Here is a 16,027-nt window from a genome sequence, read left to right on the forward strand (position 1 = left end):
GTACGTGTTCTTCTTGTCGTTGTGCTTCTCTTGTAGTGGGAAAAAAGAGGGAAGCACGACCTTTGTTCCTGATTTTAGCGGACGTGACGTGTTGCAGCGGTGTAACGCGTCGCGTCAACAGCTAAATGGCAGAACAGCGCGAGAGCGCTAACGACAGTTCGCACAGCTACCCCGCTGCTGGAGACCCGCTAATGAATAGCTGGTGAACTGAATGAAACTGAATGATAAACTTCACGCTGTTCGACCTCACGTCAGTCGACAACTACCTCGAGGACGCCGTTTTCATCCGCCATGTCCGACTCATTGGATCACCGTGATCTCGCCTACATGCGACAGGCCCTCGACCTGGCCCGCAACTCGCCCCCAAGGCCCTCCAACTTTCGCGTCGGCGCCGTCCTCGTCGACGAGGCCACCAACACCGTTCTATCGGAAGGCTACACCCTCGAGCTGCCGGGCAACACCCACGCCGAGCAGTGCTGCCTGATGAAGTTGGCCGAGAAGCATGGCGTTGAGGAAGAAGGCTTGCCTCGCCTAAGCGAGGCGGCACTGCCTCGCCAGCTCGGCCTGTATACAACAATGGAGCCCTGCTCGTTCCGCATGAGCGGCAATCTGCCGTGTGTCCAGAGGGTGCTGCGGCTGGCTTCCGCGACGCCAGAGACTACGACTCCTCGTCAGATCACTGTCTACTCGGGTGTCACGGAGCCTGATACGTTTGTCTCCAAAAACACGGGCCGCCAGACCCTCGAGGGCGCCGGCATCCGTTTCGTGCACGTGGCCGGCCTCGAGGACGAGATTCTCACCGTGGCAACAGCTGGCCATGAGACAAAATCGGGAAAAAGCGAGGAGATGAAATAAAAGCAAGACGTTGGTGGCTCGTCTTCGGCTTAATATGGGCATCCGGGCACTCGAGTGGCCTTATAGTATCGAAGCACAGCGGCTGGCAGGCCACTATCCGGCTAATTCGTCCTCTGCTTGGCTATCCCGCTTGTGCAGAGCTTCTATTTAATTGTTTCCTTTTCCCGCTTTCCACATACTCTCCCACTGTCTACTCTTTTTAAGTAGACATTCATGTATCCTCGCACAAAGTCACCCGTTGTGTACTCAACGGAGGCTGTGCTGGGACCAGTGTATACCTGCTTTGGGCGGCCATGGCTGCGAACCACGGGAGTCTGTCCCGGTTCGTGTTGTGCCACGGTCTTTGCCTTTCCGAAAGAGGCGCCGGGCAGGGTCAAACTTGATGGCTCCATCCTACAATTGGAGATGAAGGACAAAACAATAGTGACCGGACGCGGGAACCGGGTTCTCAGAAAGACTCCGTCTTACGTTTTTTATATTGGACTGACTCGCTTCTTGTCTGTCAAGCCGCTGGATTAAAAAGGCGACTGTTCGCCGCATCTCTGGACAACCTGGTCATATTCGACCTACGCTCTCTTCCCTTGCACTTTATTGCCGTCCTAAACACTCACAACGCCCCTCAGCATGCACGTTTCTGCCATTTTGGCGGCTCTGGCCGCGACCGGCCCGGCTGGCCTCACCAGCACGTTGGACAAAGAGCCATTGCAGCATCTCACCGTCCCCGAACCGCTCGCAAATCTCGGCATCCAGCGCGCCCGTACCGCCAGCGGACCCTTTTCTGTCCCCGGCATGGTCGCCAACGACACCAGCGACGACAACGGCATGGCGACCTTCCAGAGACCTGCGCTCATGCCCTGCGTCGACTGCTACATCACCGGCTTCTCCTTTGACGTGCGCTACGGCGACGGGCCCAACGGGTCCGCCGGTGCCATTGCCAACGTTGACACGGGCATTTACCTGCACCACGGCGTTCTCGTCAATCTCAACCGCTCCGACACCACCTGCGACAAGCTCGGCGGGGGCAGTATCCAGCGCATGTTTGGCGCTGGCAACGAGCGCGGCTACATCGACCTGACGTCCAACGGCACGCGCCGCGCTGGCTACTACGTCGCGCCCGACGAGACCGTGTTGTTAATCGCCGAAATTATGAGCATGCAAGCTGGCGCAGCGCGGGACGTCTACGTGACGACGACCTGGGACTATGTGCAGGCGCCCTCGTCGTCGAATATGACAAAGACGGACGCTCCTGCTGCTGCTGCTGCTGCTGCTGCTGCTGCTGCTGAACGCTGGGCTCCGGCTGTCCCTGTGTGGCTCGACATTGACGGCGACTGCGGGACCTATCTGAACGGCTCCGAGGTGGCCGTGCCGCCGGGCGACGCCGTGTTCTCCTACTCGTCGCCCCAGCCGTGGCATCCGCAGTCAGGTACGGGCGGTGCCGCCAAGAACTACAGTGTCCTCGTGTCTGCGAGCCACCTGCACGACGGCGCTCTGCAGCTCGACATTGCCAAGAACGGGGCCACAGTCTGCGAGGGTGTGGCCACCTACGGCGGGACACCCGAATACGTTAGTCAGGTGCCGGGCCCGGACATGCCGGGGATGCCGGGCATGAGCATGGGTCCGGTGCCGTTGACACACATCTCGGCCATCCACAAGTGCTATGACGTGGGCCCGACAAGCAGCAGTGACGCGTGGTCCATCACGGCGCACTACAACTTTACAGCCCATCCCGGTTTAGAGACGACCAACGGCCTGGCGAAGCCCATCATGGGGATTGCCCTGTTGTTCCTCGCGGAGGAGTAGACCACGTCCTGTGTAGCGACGCAGGGCTAACGCGTGGGGTAAAGAATTGGACAAGACTTTGGTATTCTCTATGTGTAGTGTAAGAATGTATGATACAATGAACTTCAATGAAAATTAAAATGAAAGAAAATGAGATCGAAAGTAAATCAACGCGAAATATAAATCAGTCCGCTTTCTATGCCGCTTCATGAGGATAGTTTTGCCGTAGATGTTGCCCATGTTCCCAAATAAACCGTTCCATGCCATGTCGTCAGTCGTTTCGTTTTTGTTTTGCTCCAAAGGCACACCTACTGTACTATACAGGATGCCATCGTTGCCCTGCGGACAAGCAAACCATGCTGCTTGACCCCTCGTGTGTTTCTCTCCGGAACACACTGTTTCGTCTTTCCCATCAAAAGACAATTCAGATATTAGATCTTGATGCCATCAAGAATCGGCTTCGCCTCCTCCGACTGCCACCAGCTCACACCTGGCTTGCCGGGGAACTCGTACGCGTCCATGCTGGCTGCCTTCATCTCCACGCTGTACCCGGGCTCGGTGGGCGTCGTGTAGTAGCCGTCCTTGATCACCGCAGGGTGCTTGAAGTGCTCGTGCAGGTGGTCCACGTACTCGAGCACCGACAGCTTGCCGCTCACAGCGACGTAGTCGATGGTGCTCAGGTGCTGCGTGTACTCGGGCAGGCCGACACCGCCCGAGTGCGGCACGATCGGCACGTTGAACTTCTTGGCCATCAGCAGCACGGCCAACACCTCGTTGACGCCGCCCATCCGGCACGCATCAATCTGGCACACGTCAATGGCGCCCGCGGCCAGCAGCTGCTTGAACACGACGCGGTTCTGGCACATCTCGCCCGTGGCGACGCCAATGCCAAAGGGGCGGAGGGCGTCGCGCACCGCCTTGTGGCCCAGCACGTCGTCGGGCGACGTGGGCTCCTCGATGAACCACGGCCGGAACTCCTGGAGCGCCGTCATGTACTCGACGGCCTCGGGCACCGACCACACCTGGTTCGCGTCGACCATGAGCACGTTGCCCTTGTCGTAGCCGATGACCTTGCGGGCAATCGACAGCCGCAGCCGGTCGCGCGCCAGGTCGCCGCCGACCTTGAGCTTGAAGTGCTTGTACCCCTTGCTCAGCGTGTCACGCAGCAGCGCCTCCATCTTGTCCTCGCCGTACCCGAGCCAGCCCGCCGACGTCGTGTACGCGGGGACCGCGCGGTTCCGCTCAGCGTCGCGCATGCGCTCGGCCTTGCCGACCTCGCCCGCCTGCAGCATCGCCAGCGCCTCGGCCGGCGTCAGCGCGTCCGTAATGTACCGGAAGTCAATGCACCGCACAAACTCCGCGGGCGACATCTCCGCCACGATGCGCCACACCGGCTTGCCCAGCACCTTGGCCCACAGGTCCCAGATGGCGTTGACCACGGCGCCCAGCGCCAGGTGGATGACCCCTTTTTCGGGGCCGATCCAGCGCAGCTGGCTGTCGTTGACCAGATGGCGCCAGGTGGCGCCCCAGTCGGCGACCAGCGACGACAGCGTGCGCCCGCGGACACGGTCGGCCACGTGGTTGATGGCGGCGCACACTATGTCGTTGCCACGGCCAATGGTGAACGTCATGCCGTGGCCCTGGAAGGCCGGGTCGTCGGTCTCGAGGATGCAGTAGGCGGACGAGTAGTCGCCGGCGGCGTTCATGGCGTCGGAGCCCGTCTTGTCGAGCGACGTGGGAAAGCGCACATCGCGCGTCGACCAGCCGGTGATTGTGATCTCAGGCATGGCGAGAATGTGAGGGAGTTGTAGGGTTGTTGTTGTTATTGTGAGAAGACGGTTTTAGAGTGTTCGTGGGGCAAAGACGAATGCCAAGTGATGTCCAATGGATGGGAAGGAGCCGACAATGGTCGAGAAGGGAAGGAGTGAGGCAGTTTGAACAGGCGCCAGCAAACTGGATTCAACAGAACGACTGGCAGCAGCTTCGTAAATTTGCGCGTCCGAGTATATGTACTCCGCACAATGGCCGGATGCTTCGCAGAACCTTTATTATTTTCTCCGTCGTCGAGCCCCGTCTTCAATGCTCTCTTCTATCTTTCCTTTTTCTTGTCGTTGGCGACTCTTGACGGTTTGCCGGCATTTCTTTCCCTCTCCCGAGTCGCACCTTCCTGGCGCGACGCGACTAACACCTGCGACTTCTTCTTTGGGCCAATTTAGTGAGGGGCAGCGACAGCTTCGGTGCACCAGCCTATGAAGCTTTGGCGGGGGAAGGCGCCTGGAACGTCTCCGATGGCCAAAATTTCACCGAAAACCGGCCTGTGATTGATGGAGAAACTATTTTTATGGGGCGTTTTGGTGCGCTCGCTATAACTTTCTCCCCAGGCCAGTCCCAGAATTTCCATATCCTTGACGTCTCGCCGTCCTCGTGGGAATATTCCCCCCGGGCTCGCTCCTTGATCGGATGCGGAATATTTGGGCTACTGGTAGCCGGCTGGTGTAATTTTAGGATTTGGCGGTCTGGGCTGGAGCGGATCTTCATAAGCTACTCTGCATGAGCCACTCTTCATGAGCCGCTCTGCTTGAGCTGCACTTTCTATTGTTCGCCGATGGCTTCACATGCAGCGAGCAACGCGAAGTTCCTGAGCAGAAACAGCAGGAGGAAGCTACTCGGTGTTTTGTGGCATTGTGCTGCCAGCATCTACTTGCAGTCGTAGGACAACGTAAATATTGCTTGCATGCGAAGCGCGGGACATGGTTCGAAGCAGGCCACATGCGGTGCCAACTTTACTACCCCAGATTCCTTGTTCTTTTTGAAAATATATTTACATATTGTGTCTCGAGATTTTTTCCCTTGGCACTACTTACATCGTCTTGTGCGTCGAGTGCACGCATCGTCATATGTGGTGTTTCTTTGTTCATCGAAACATTGCAGAGGGACGTTGTTGCGGCAACCATCTCTCAAACTGTCGGTCTAGTTCGTTCGATGCGGTCGAGATGCAGACCAGTATTTAGACAACTTTGTCAATTTCAGTGAATCATGTGGTACAACAATTCGAATCGGAAATACGGACTCTTGCAGCTGTACTTGTGCAACGTGGGACCACAGTAACATGCCGAGCGAAATGCAGTGCATCTACGTGATACGGGTGTCTTACCTCTGCGATGTTTCTGTCTAAGGGATGTCTCGATTTTCACTCTCATGTTTTCTTCATGCAAGGGGACAAAGTAGAGTGCTTTTGCAGAGGTCGGAGCTTAACAACGCCGCCTCTTCATATACGGCAGCTGTGTACAGGACATTCCATGCACGACATAACTGTTCGACCGGTGGCCGTCCGACCTACGCCAAGCAGCGAGTGAGACAGATCCAAGACGGAATAAGATATCAACGCAATGGAGCAAGATAAGGACGAGGAGAAGGCCATCCCCTTAACCAAAAGAGGGCACGGAACAGTTCATAATACGAGGGCTGGGCTGAGAACGAACAAAAAGGTCATTGGTTCTCCAGCGCAAGTACTTTGCGCACATTGATTGTGGACTTCTCTGGCTGGCCAGCCGTCATTGCCAGCAGTGCGGTGCTTTACACTGCACTGTCGATCCCAAGATCAGCTTCACTTGTCACACAGAGTCGGACAGTGCGCAACAACTGGCCTGACTTGGGTTGTGGGCCATAAGGCTTTGTGCTCCCGAGAGAAGGATGCGGGAGTATTTGAGACAAGGCTCGTTAGGAAATTCAGGGAAACAATTTCTCGACGAAAGAAGCATCCAGAACATCCCGTGACCCAAGACAGCATGAGACAGTCGAAGCAACCTCGACGGCACTCCGAGGGGGTCTTAAGCGGTCACGTCTATAACGGCCATCGCTCTGCATGGTCAGTTGTTCTAGATATGTGGTTAACTCACGAAGGTGGCAAAAGAGAGGCATTGGCAGCTCCATATCTCGTCTCGTATTCTCAAACGGGTTGCGGGAGACGGCGCGCCACGGAAACGAGCCGATTGTCCGTCACCCGTCAATACCCAGGATCATCATAGTCTAGTGAACTTCAGATCAGCCCAACATAAGTCGGCCGGTTCTTTTCTGATCTTCGATTCAGCAGACGCACAATAAACCAACTACCAGCCACCTACATGTTGAATACAGTATTGTACAGAAAAGGACTCGGCCGTGAGGATACCTGCAGTACGTCGTAGTGGAGGGTAAAACCCGAGAAAAAGGAAGTAAAACTTCGTATTAGTGCTTCAAAGTGGATCGCTGCCCCTCTCATGCTTCGTTTTCAGCAACTGTATCCTGCTGTCACTCGCCATCATTGGTGACGGAGAGGTTGGTCTGTGTCCCATCTGCTCCATCGTACTGTTACAGCTGGGTATTGCTGGGGAATATGCCACTCGAGTCCCCAGAAGAGCGCGGAACTCCCTGAGGGACGGGCCTCAAGAAGGCTCCACTCCTTCGGCTCTAGTCGTCGTTTTCGGCAACACGTCATGCAGATGAGTGCGTGGGTTCGTATATTTTTGGCATACGGGCATTGTGTGATGTTGTTTGAATAGCACATACTGAAGAGTGGCGTTCTATAGTGCTTCTGAACGCCTCGTCTTTGGTGCTGTGTCTTACGAAGCTCATCCCTCATACTATCAAAATCCTCCAATTTTATGACGGTTATGGACCTTGCTTGGCCGCTAGGTGGATCTACCCTAGTCGTATCAAAGCCCATCGACTTGCGTGAGACAGACGACTGCTCAAAGAACCGACCGTTGTCGATAGTCGGCGGGAGCGAAGATGTTCGTACTCGTCAGCTAAGATCTTTGGCATGCTGCCATATCTTGCTCTTGTATCTCCAGGTTCTCTTGGGCTGCCCGCCCTCTTGAATTCTGTCATCAGAGAAGAGCACATGTTTTTATTTTGTCTCTATCGTCTCATTTCCCCACTGAAATTATGGCCTCTATCCCTTCACTCTGTATTTGATCGTGTGTTTCTCCCTTTGTTGTCTTGACTATCGTGAAGTGTCGTGTTACGTTCTTCCAATCGCAAGCAATGTACAGACACCATACACTACTGAAAAAGGGTTGGGACGTGCACTGTTCAGCTGCCCCTCTACTTCGTATACCCAATGACCTGGGTTCCGCATGAAGGTAAGTCTTACCATTTTTGGTTGCCCCTCGTTCTTGTTTTCTCATCCTGTCGCTCACTGATACAATTCAGTTACTTCCCGTATTTTTTCCTTCTCTATTTCGTCCGCCTGCCAGATATTGGTGTCACATGAGTGCGGTACATCTAGGGCTACTTGAAGTTATCAAACTCGATCAACACTGTCTCGCACATTTGAATATTATTTGGGGTCGGTAAGATCGAAGCAAAAACAAAATCGAGCATAGCAACAATACCCCCACATCCTGCGCTTTAATGGGTACTTGCAGGACGCTGTGCAATGTGTGGCAGACCCATGTACCCCACCAGAGCATTGTATGTCGAACGAAGAATTGGACCCCAGCAGAACAGCAAATCACCCCCGTCTTACACACACAAAAGTACCCTCTGCTTGTTCCAATTGCATCATGGACTCCTGAGCGGTTCCTTCCTTTTTGTGTGGACGGAACATTGCCGCATCGTCTTTGGCGACCGAACCTGCTTCGCACCTTCCTGACTTTTCCTGAGTATCATAGATTCCGTGTTGTATCCATTGCGCCTTCTCTCCTTGTGGCCTCGTTCCTTCCCCTCTGTTTTATACCACAAGGCCCGGGATTTTACAGGAAGAACTCTTCATTTCATCGTTCGCTCTTTCCGCGTCGTCAGTCTTGTCGTACTTTGTTAACCCCTGTCATTCTCTCATCCCATCATCACAACGTTGAAGACAACCTTTGCATCCACCACTTTCTTGCAAGACACACTCGACGTCCCACACAATACCACACAACAGCCCAACCTTCCAGAACCCACACACCTCGTATGCAGTCTGCTTGCCACCTCTATTTTTTTCGTTCTGCATCTGCAGCGCTGCAACTTTACAGCTCTGCAGGCCTGCAGTCAACAGATCCCCGGCAGCTTACAATGCGGATTGGCTACAAGCGACCTGCAGGCTGCTTCGAATACGAGGCCTGGCGAGTCTAGCTTGACTGGGACCCGGCTTGTAGACAGTCTACGCTTGACCGTGCTTGACTTTCTCGTTCATGCGACCTTAGCGTCTTAGCGTGGTTTGGTTGCTTTCCCTCCTTCGTTTCCTCCCAATGTCTCTTTCACAACTATGAGGTAATCGTGCATCGAGACCAAGTCCAGCTGGAATGGTCCCCCAAAGACACGGACGAGAGGATGAATGAAGCTCGGCGACCTGAGACGTCCTAGCTGATCGACGGACAAGAGACGAATTGAAAGCGAAGGGGAAAGGAAGGTAGAGGCCATGTTGGAGACGCTGGAGCAGAAGAAAGGAAGACACCAAAATCCGATAAATCACAATAAGCACTACAAAGAAAGAAAGAAAAGAAGTACCATAACGTCACCTGGAAATATTACGCTATCGACCAAGACGCACAAGGCCGCCAAGCAACAAAGAAAAGAACCAGGTGGGACATGGCCTAGGCCGGCCAGCTCTCTCACGCATCGGATCTCGATACAATAGTACCTCGAGGACTTGGTCCGTGGGCCTGCCCCCAGTAGGAAGACAACAGCACCCTGCAGCCCGTATCTGACGAAAGGTCCAGACTTCTCCCATTGCCGCCTGGCCGATATAATTCATCCCACATCCTACCCTCGCCCTCGATGTCGTATAACCTTTATTTTTTATTGAGCTTCCGAGGCCCTGCACCTTTCGCCTTTTTTTCTATTCACTCGTTTACTTTCCATTTCCCATTTCCTACGGCCCTACATTTGTCTTTTCTCCCCAGTGCAGGCACACACGGCCTGAGCCAAGGCTGCAGTCAAACACAAAGCCGTTTCTTAGAGGCTGCTGTCTTGGAAAGGCCCGTCCTGTACCAGGAATAAAAAAAAAATCGTGGTCCGACCATATCACCGTCCAAATTACCAGGTCTAGCCACAATGGCGACTGCAGAGCGCCGCAAGAGCTTCTCGCTCTTCTTCGGCTTCAGCAAGGAAGAGCCCAAGACTGATCCTATGACTGACAGCCTCCCGAAGGTCCGTCGGAAGCTGCAAAAGGTCACAAAGCAGGCTGACAGCACGGATATGAGCACCTCGTCCACAAACACAACTAGCACAGCGGTTCCGGCACCGGACGTTGGCGGCGTCCAGACTGTCAAGCTGCCCGGCGACGAATATTTTCTTGCCACAAAATACAACGCTTCACGACCACCTTCCAGCCGTGATGGCTGCAGTAAACTCGCGCCACGTCCCTCCAAGGAGGAGGAGCAGGCTCGTCGCGAGAGCAGGACACGATCCTTCTTCAGGTCATCCAGTACCAGCCGCGTTCCCAGCTCCTCTCGGTCCACAAGCTGCACTCGCACCGCTACTTTCACCACTACCAGCAGCACTTCCTCTGCTATTAGACCAAGCGCAACATGGGGTGAAGGCACAAATCCTACAGTGGCCACGGCCGCCATTGACTCTCAGTCCGGGTCTGCCGTCGAGTCTCAGGCACTCGGCGATGTCCAAGACGCTGCCCGAGCGCAGGTGAAGGCAGCACAGGCCGCGGTTCATGCTCGTGCTATCCAGATGATGGAGGAGCACGAGCGCCTCAGCGCGCAAGAGCGGGCCCTGCAGAACCGTATTAAGAGCACACCGCCGTCTGCATCACGCACCAAGCACATATCAATGTTGCCTCCGGCCTTGGCCGCCCAACGGGACGGAACCGCAGAGAAGCCGACGGCACGGTCATATCCTATGTTCCACCGCCCTTACAGCAAATCCCAGCCGCAAAATATTATTTCATCCAAGGAGTCCGATGCGTGGCGGATTTCCTCTGCGACTGCCAACCGGCCACCATACACATCTCGCAAGTCGATGCATTCGGCCGTACCAGCGCCCATTGCCATTCCGAGAAAGACAAACCGCACTTCTCCCCGATCCCCGATCCCTTCTTCAGCCATGTCAGACTCCTCGTCGGCGTCCATGTTGTCGCCCACCTCAGTCGGATTCGACCAGTCCTCTGCCTCTCTCGCCGTCACTGCCGCCACTTCTTTCGACCAAACCCACAGCAACCTTCCCACCTCCGGCAACGGTTCCGCTTCATCCTGTGCCCTATCGTCTCCCAGCGACTCTGTGAGCAGCTCGGCCCCGTATCCCCTTGGCCATAGACGGAACCGCAGCAAGTTTGACTTTGATCACGAGTGCAGTGACAGTGGCAGCGGCAGCGACAGTCGACGTGCTGTGCCCGAGCTGTCGTACTTGTCCGGTAGCAGTAGCCGGGGCTCAAAGTCCACACCCGACTCGCCCTCTTTGATCTCGTCGGCCGATGAGTCGTCTGTTCCCGGTTCCAAGCAGCGCCGCAAGATCAAAACACCCGTCTATGCCGTTGGCCAGCTGGAGAGCGGTGCATGCGCTGATGAAGCTACCGGCGTGGCCACAGCCATCGCCACTGAAGACGTTACGCGGCAGGTCGAGCTTAGCCTGCTGCAGTCCAAGTCGAGCATCGAGTGTATTGCCGAGGAATACCGTGCGCTGCTGGCATCACGCAACTCCCAGTCCACGGCAGATGACAAGTCAGAGCTCAACGTCGACGCCATGCAGCGGCCAGTCTCTGGTGGCCGACGCAATCATAATCGCAACAGCAATAACCGCAACAGCACTAGCAATTTCCGAAGTAGCGTTGGCCGCAACATTCCAATGCATACCGCCTCCATGGGCACTCAGCGAAAGTTCATGCTGGCGCCTCCGGCTATCACGAGCACTTACAAGGCCGAGGCCCGTGACAGCTCCGCGCTGATACCGACAGCCAACTTCCAAGAGTTGCCGTCACGCGCCGCCATCAACTCCCCGACACCACCGCAGCCCCTACCTCCCCTTCGCACACGCAGCCGTATGACGGGGCTTAATCACATGCACAACGACAACGTTAGCAACGCCAAATATGTCTGCAGCGACAACATCAGCAACAGCAACATCTACAACAAAAAGAAGACGCCGACACCTCCGACGCAACCCGACCGCACCGACAACCTTGGTCTGCAGCTTTGCGTCGACCTGCTCACTCGTGAACTGTCGTCAGCTGTCATGCGCCGGTCGTCACCAGCTGCGGCCACATCCGCGTCGCAGCGCGCTGCCACTCGTCGCCATCTTCAGCAGAACAATAGCCAAGATGTCATCGGCCTCCAGTCCTCAACCGTGACCTCGCCCTATTCGCCCCTTGCCCTGACACCGATGCCTGTCGACAGTACCAGCTCTGCCCTGCAGATCCTTGTCATGATCGAAGCGTACGAGCGACTGCGCGACCAGCTTCGCGCCGAAGCCCAGAAAACGGCCAAAGTCAGCAAAGACAACAAGGACAGCAAGCGGGGTGCGACCAGTGGTGGTGAGACCAGCACTAACGAGTTGGAGGCCATGTTCAGCCTGTGGATCAAGGCTTTGTACCGCATTCACGACTCGCTGACGAGCGACGAGAAGACGGGAGAAGACTATGAGGAAGACGACAATGACGAACTCAACAACACGAGTGACAGCGACTACGCCTCCGCTGCGGCTGGCACTTAGAGTCTCGTTCTTCATTTAGCAACTGCTTTGACAGCACTTTCTATACTTCCCTCCGTTTCTTTTTTGTCTTTACCACTACCCTTGTATGCTTTTCCCCTACTTTGACATACGACGTCTCTAAGATTTATCACCTTAATGTTTTACGATATGAGTTTATGTAATGTATTTTTTATGGTTATTATTTAAGCATTTGGACGCTTTGCTTTGAATAATGAATTGATTTGCTTTAGGAGGCTGGGTAGACAAGCGTAACTGGGAAAGGTAAAGAGAACGGATTTCGTTTTTATTTTAAGAAGCATGTACTACAATAGGAATTTATAATTACAAAAGAACAAATGGAAAAAAAAATATCACCGAAACGGAACTAAGATATATAACAAACACGACGGGTTTGTATACTGTCTCGAAGTCGATAGCAATTAGCTTGAAAGTCCAAAAAATTGGGGCAACTCGGGATCGAACCGAGGACCTTCAGATAAGCTTTGAATGGAGTATTACTTCAGTCTGACGCTCTCCCAACTGAGCCATTGCCCCTGTTTCCTTTTGATGACGACATTTTTGCATTCATTATCTACAAGAGTCGGGAGCCGTTTTGTGCGCATTCCAACGTTTTCGTCTAAGCTGGCAACTGTGTATCTGGGTGATGTCTGCGTCGACAGAATTACGATTGCTGGTCGTACGTATTGAATTACTAACTGTTATAATTTGTCGAGTTGACGAGTAACGTGGCGGTCATATTTGAGACAAAGAACAAAATGGTAACGAAATATGGCGAAAGCCAGCGTGCACCATGGCAAACGAAAAGCGAGTAAACAAAGCCTTGGCTTCCCTGTAGGGTTTTGGTATTCACTGTCCTTGAATTGATAATTTTCTGCTCTCTGTTTCTTCCGTGTTCCTGTCTTTGGATGAACATTTATCATCATCTCGCTGCCTGAGCAAATCAACGATATACCAATCATACGCATCTTTACAAGTCGATATCGGAAGAACTCAGAATCACGTATGCTTCCACCATAATGGCAAAGAAAAACAAGAACAAGGGTATTGCGTCCAAGCTTTGGGAAGAATACTACAACGAGGACGAACTTGGACATTGGCAGAGACTCTTGTCTGTTCTGGGCATTGATGGGCACTTTTCCAGCAAGACGCAGTGCAAGAAGGTAATGTTTCCTCCTCTTTGTCCCGACAAATCAGCTTCCCGCTGACTTACAACAGGCCCTTCGCGGCGTCTGGGTGAACATACGCGACTTTTTGCAGGCCGCCGCGGCCGATAAAACGGTTCCTCGACACCGAAACCGCCGCGCCCTCGCATACTACACGGAGACAACCGGTCGGTACTTCGCGCGGAGCAGAATTGTGTCTGGAAGCCCATTGGCAGCGTTGATGGCCACAATCGATTAACAAGGCCGGGGCTGTACCTCGGAGACCTAATGCAGTAACGACAAAGCATATGCTTGTATGATAGATGTCTAGATATGCAACAAAAGCCCGCAAGGGACGGAATATGACAAAGTGAACGAAACCATGATCCAAATGCCCTTACGCCGTCCTTTTGTCCCTCGTCTTCCTTCCTCACTTTTCACCGGTCAAGCCCGAATCTCCCAAAGACGTGTTTTGCCAGCATCGTTGCCCACAGCCAAGAAATCGTTGTCCCGGCTAAAGGCCACGGCCGTGATGCGGCCAAGCGGCGTCTTGCTCGTGGGCCAGTTGCGGTACACCGTGGCGCTCGGCAGGTGCACCAGCCGCAGCGCGTCTTGCTTGTGCTTGCTGGCAAACGCCATCAGCTGGCCGTCGGGCGTGAACGAGATGCTCGTAATGGGCGTCACGAGCTGCTCCAGGACACGCAGCGGCGTGGGAGTGGCCACGACGGTGGTGGCCGCGCCGTTCGTCTCGACCAGCTGCGCACGGTCGTACAGGTTGGTAATGCCCGTCTTGCTGCCAATGGCCACCCACCGGTCGCCGCCCAGCATCGCAGGACCACCGGTCTGGCCGGCCACCTGTCCGCCGCCCAGGGCCAGCACCGTGCCGCCCGTCGAGCCGTCGTCGCGCCAGACGCCCACAAACCGCCGCGCCTCCAGGCTCCACTCGCCCACGCTCCCGTCGCGGCCCAGAATCGTCATGCCGCTGCCGTCGCGCCACCACTGCAGGTCCGCCACGCCGCCCACGCTCTCGTGCCGCGCTTGTGCCACCCACTGCATCGTCTGCACGTCCAGCACGTTGACAATGCCGCCACGCTTGCGGTCGGTCGCGACCAGCGCCATGTGCGTGCCGGCGGGACTCAAACGGAAGCGCTCCATGCTGCGGTGCTCGAGCGCGTGGCCCTGGACGCGGTGGATCGTTTGGACTTTGCCGGTGGCCAGGTCCCAGGTGTGGAAGAAGCGACGGCGGCCGGCAAACACAATCTGGTGGGCGTCGGTCGACGCGGACGACGGGTCAAGCAAAAAGTCGGAGCGGCGCACGGGTGTGCGGCGCACGCGCACCGACGTCAGCAGGGGGTTGGGCGTCGGGTGGGCGCCGGGCGCGATCTGGTGCAGATGCAGCATGCAGGAGGTGCTGGACGACAGCAAGACGTTGTAGGCGGGATGGAAGCTGAGGGAACCGACAGGGCCGGCGTGCGGTGTCGGGATGTCGCGTGTCTTCTGGATGTCTATGACCTCGGGCCGCAGCCGGCGGGCACGGTCGACGCCACCCTTGCCGCCCTTGGCAAAGAGCATCTGGCTGGCGCTGGCCATGGCACTGGTGCTGCGCAGCAGGGCGTCGAGGGGCAGGGCCGACCCAAGCAGCTCATAGCTGGCCTCGTCGTCGGACGAGTCAGAATCCGAAGACGTGTCGGAGGCGGCATCCAGGTTTGAGTCGGAGTCGCTATTCCGCACCTCGTCGGACAGATCATTGTCGCCAGCAGCAGCAGCCGCAGATGACCGTCTACGCGCTTTCTTCTTGCTCTTCTTTTCCTTCTTCTCCCTTTTCTCCTTCTTCTTGCCGCCACTCCGCAGCTGCAGCCGCTCCAGCCGGGCATTGTCTGCCTCGACCGCCCATCCCGGCTGCGGGTTCAGCCGCAAGTACTGCTGCCGCAGCCGCGCCGCGTACACCGTGCCGTTCACCATGTCCTCGCCCTCTGTCCGCCGTAGCTTGCGCAGCTGCGTCCGCCCGGCCAACGACACCACCAGCCGCTCGTCGTCGCTGTCCTCCCATGCCGGCGCATTCGGATCGGGGCCGTTTTCGGTGCCGGAGGCCTTGATTTGCTTCGTCGTGGTCGAGGCAAACGATGTGTGTGGCTGCATCGACTCGTCGTACAAAAACATGTGTGCGTCCTCGGCATCTTCAAACGGGTTGTCTTCGCGGTCTTCGCCGCGATCGTCCATCACAGCCAGAGCCAGCTCGTCCAGCGACCGGCCGGCGTCACCGACAATGTCGCCACTACCGCCAAACAGCTGGGCACGGAAGCCTGCCCGGTCGCCCAGCACCAGCCGCTCCAGGTCTTCTTCCTCCGCGTCTTTGTCCAGCACGAGAGCGGCTCGCCGTTTGCCGCCTTTGTCGTTGTTGTTGTTGTCAATCTCCCAGTCGGAGCTCCCTGCATCGGACATTTCGGCGTCATTGGTAACAGTTGCCGCCACCTGGCGCTCGGCTTTTGATCGTGGCGCCATGACGGTGTGTGTATGTGTGAGGAGAAGAGGTGGTGGTTGAGGGAGGGAGGAGTCGTGGTTCAGATTCAATGTGTCTTGTGCATGGGAGACGAGTGATGCTCGAGACTTTTTGGAGGGCAGAAATT

At 55.7% G+C, this 16,027-nt stretch overlaps 6 protein-coding genes and 1 non-coding gene across 7 annotated transcripts; 4 read left to right on the forward strand and 3 right to left on the reverse strand.

Moving 5' to 3' along the window:
* Window positions 1–291: 291 nt before the first annotated feature.
* Window positions 292–855, forward strand: SPBR_05353 (DRAP deaminase; the record flags this gene model as incomplete). Its single annotated transcript, XM_040763630.1, has 1 exon — window positions 292–855. The coding sequence occupies one exon, from the start codon at window positions 292–294 to the stop codon at window positions 853–855; it is 564 nt and encodes a 187-aa protein (XP_040615247.1).
* A 624-nt stretch (window positions 856–1,479) lies between these two features.
* Window positions 1,480–2,655, forward strand: SPBR_05075 (uncharacterized protein; the record flags this gene model as incomplete). The annotated part of the gene is made up of 1 exon (XM_040763352.1): window positions 1,480–2,655. The coding sequence occupies one exon, from the start codon at window positions 1,480–1,482 to the stop codon at window positions 2,653–2,655; it is 1,176 nt and encodes a 391-aa protein (XP_040615248.1).
* A 410-nt stretch (window positions 2,656–3,065) lies between these two features.
* Window positions 3,066–4,421, reverse strand: SPBR_05006 (uncharacterized protein; the record flags this gene model as incomplete). The annotated part of the gene is made up of 1 exon (XM_040763283.1): window positions 3,066–4,421. One exon carries the CDS (start codon window positions 4,419–4,421, stop codon window positions 3,066–3,068), a length of 1,356 nt encoding a protein of 451 aa, XP_040615249.1.
* Window positions 4,422–9,654: 5,233 nt separating this feature from the next.
* SPBR_04682 (uncharacterized protein) lies at window positions 9,655–12,258 on the forward strand (the record flags this gene model as incomplete). The annotated part of the gene is made up of 1 exon (XM_040762959.1): window positions 9,655–12,258. The coding sequence occupies one exon, from the start codon at window positions 9,655–9,657 to the stop codon at window positions 12,256–12,258; it is 2,604 nt and encodes an 867-aa protein (XP_040615250.1).
* A 441-nt stretch (window positions 12,259–12,699) lies between these two features.
* SPBR_09555 lies at window positions 12,700–12,792 on the reverse strand. Its single transcript has one exon. It is a non-coding gene; the product is annotated as a tRNA-Phe (tRNA).
* Window positions 12,793–13,274: 482 nt separating this feature from the next.
* SPBR_08955 (uncharacterized protein) lies at window positions 13,275–13,659 on the forward strand (the record flags this gene model as incomplete). Its single annotated transcript, XM_040767081.1, has 2 exons — window positions 13,275–13,418; window positions 13,474–13,659. 2 exons carry the CDS (start codon window positions 13,275–13,277, stop codon window positions 13,657–13,659), a joined length of 330 nt encoding a protein of 109 aa, XP_040615251.1.
* Window positions 13,660–13,844: 185 nt separating this feature from the next.
* On the reverse strand, window positions 13,845–15,902 carry SPBR_04776 (U3 small nucleolar RNA-associated protein 18; the record flags this gene model as incomplete). Its single annotated transcript, XM_040763053.1, has 1 exon — window positions 13,845–15,902. The coding sequence occupies one exon, from the start codon at window positions 15,900–15,902 to the stop codon at window positions 13,845–13,847; it is 2,058 nt and encodes a 685-aa protein (XP_040615252.1).
* Window positions 15,903–16,027: the final 125 nt, after the last annotated feature.

The sequence above is a fragment of the Sporothrix brasiliensis genome (genome assembly GCF_000820605.1).
Source record: "Sporothrix brasiliensis 5110 chromosome Unknown Cont21, whole genome shotgun sequence".
Taxonomy (NCBI): domain Eukaryota; kingdom Fungi; phylum Ascomycota; class Sordariomycetes; order Ophiostomatales; family Ophiostomataceae; genus Sporothrix; species Sporothrix brasiliensis.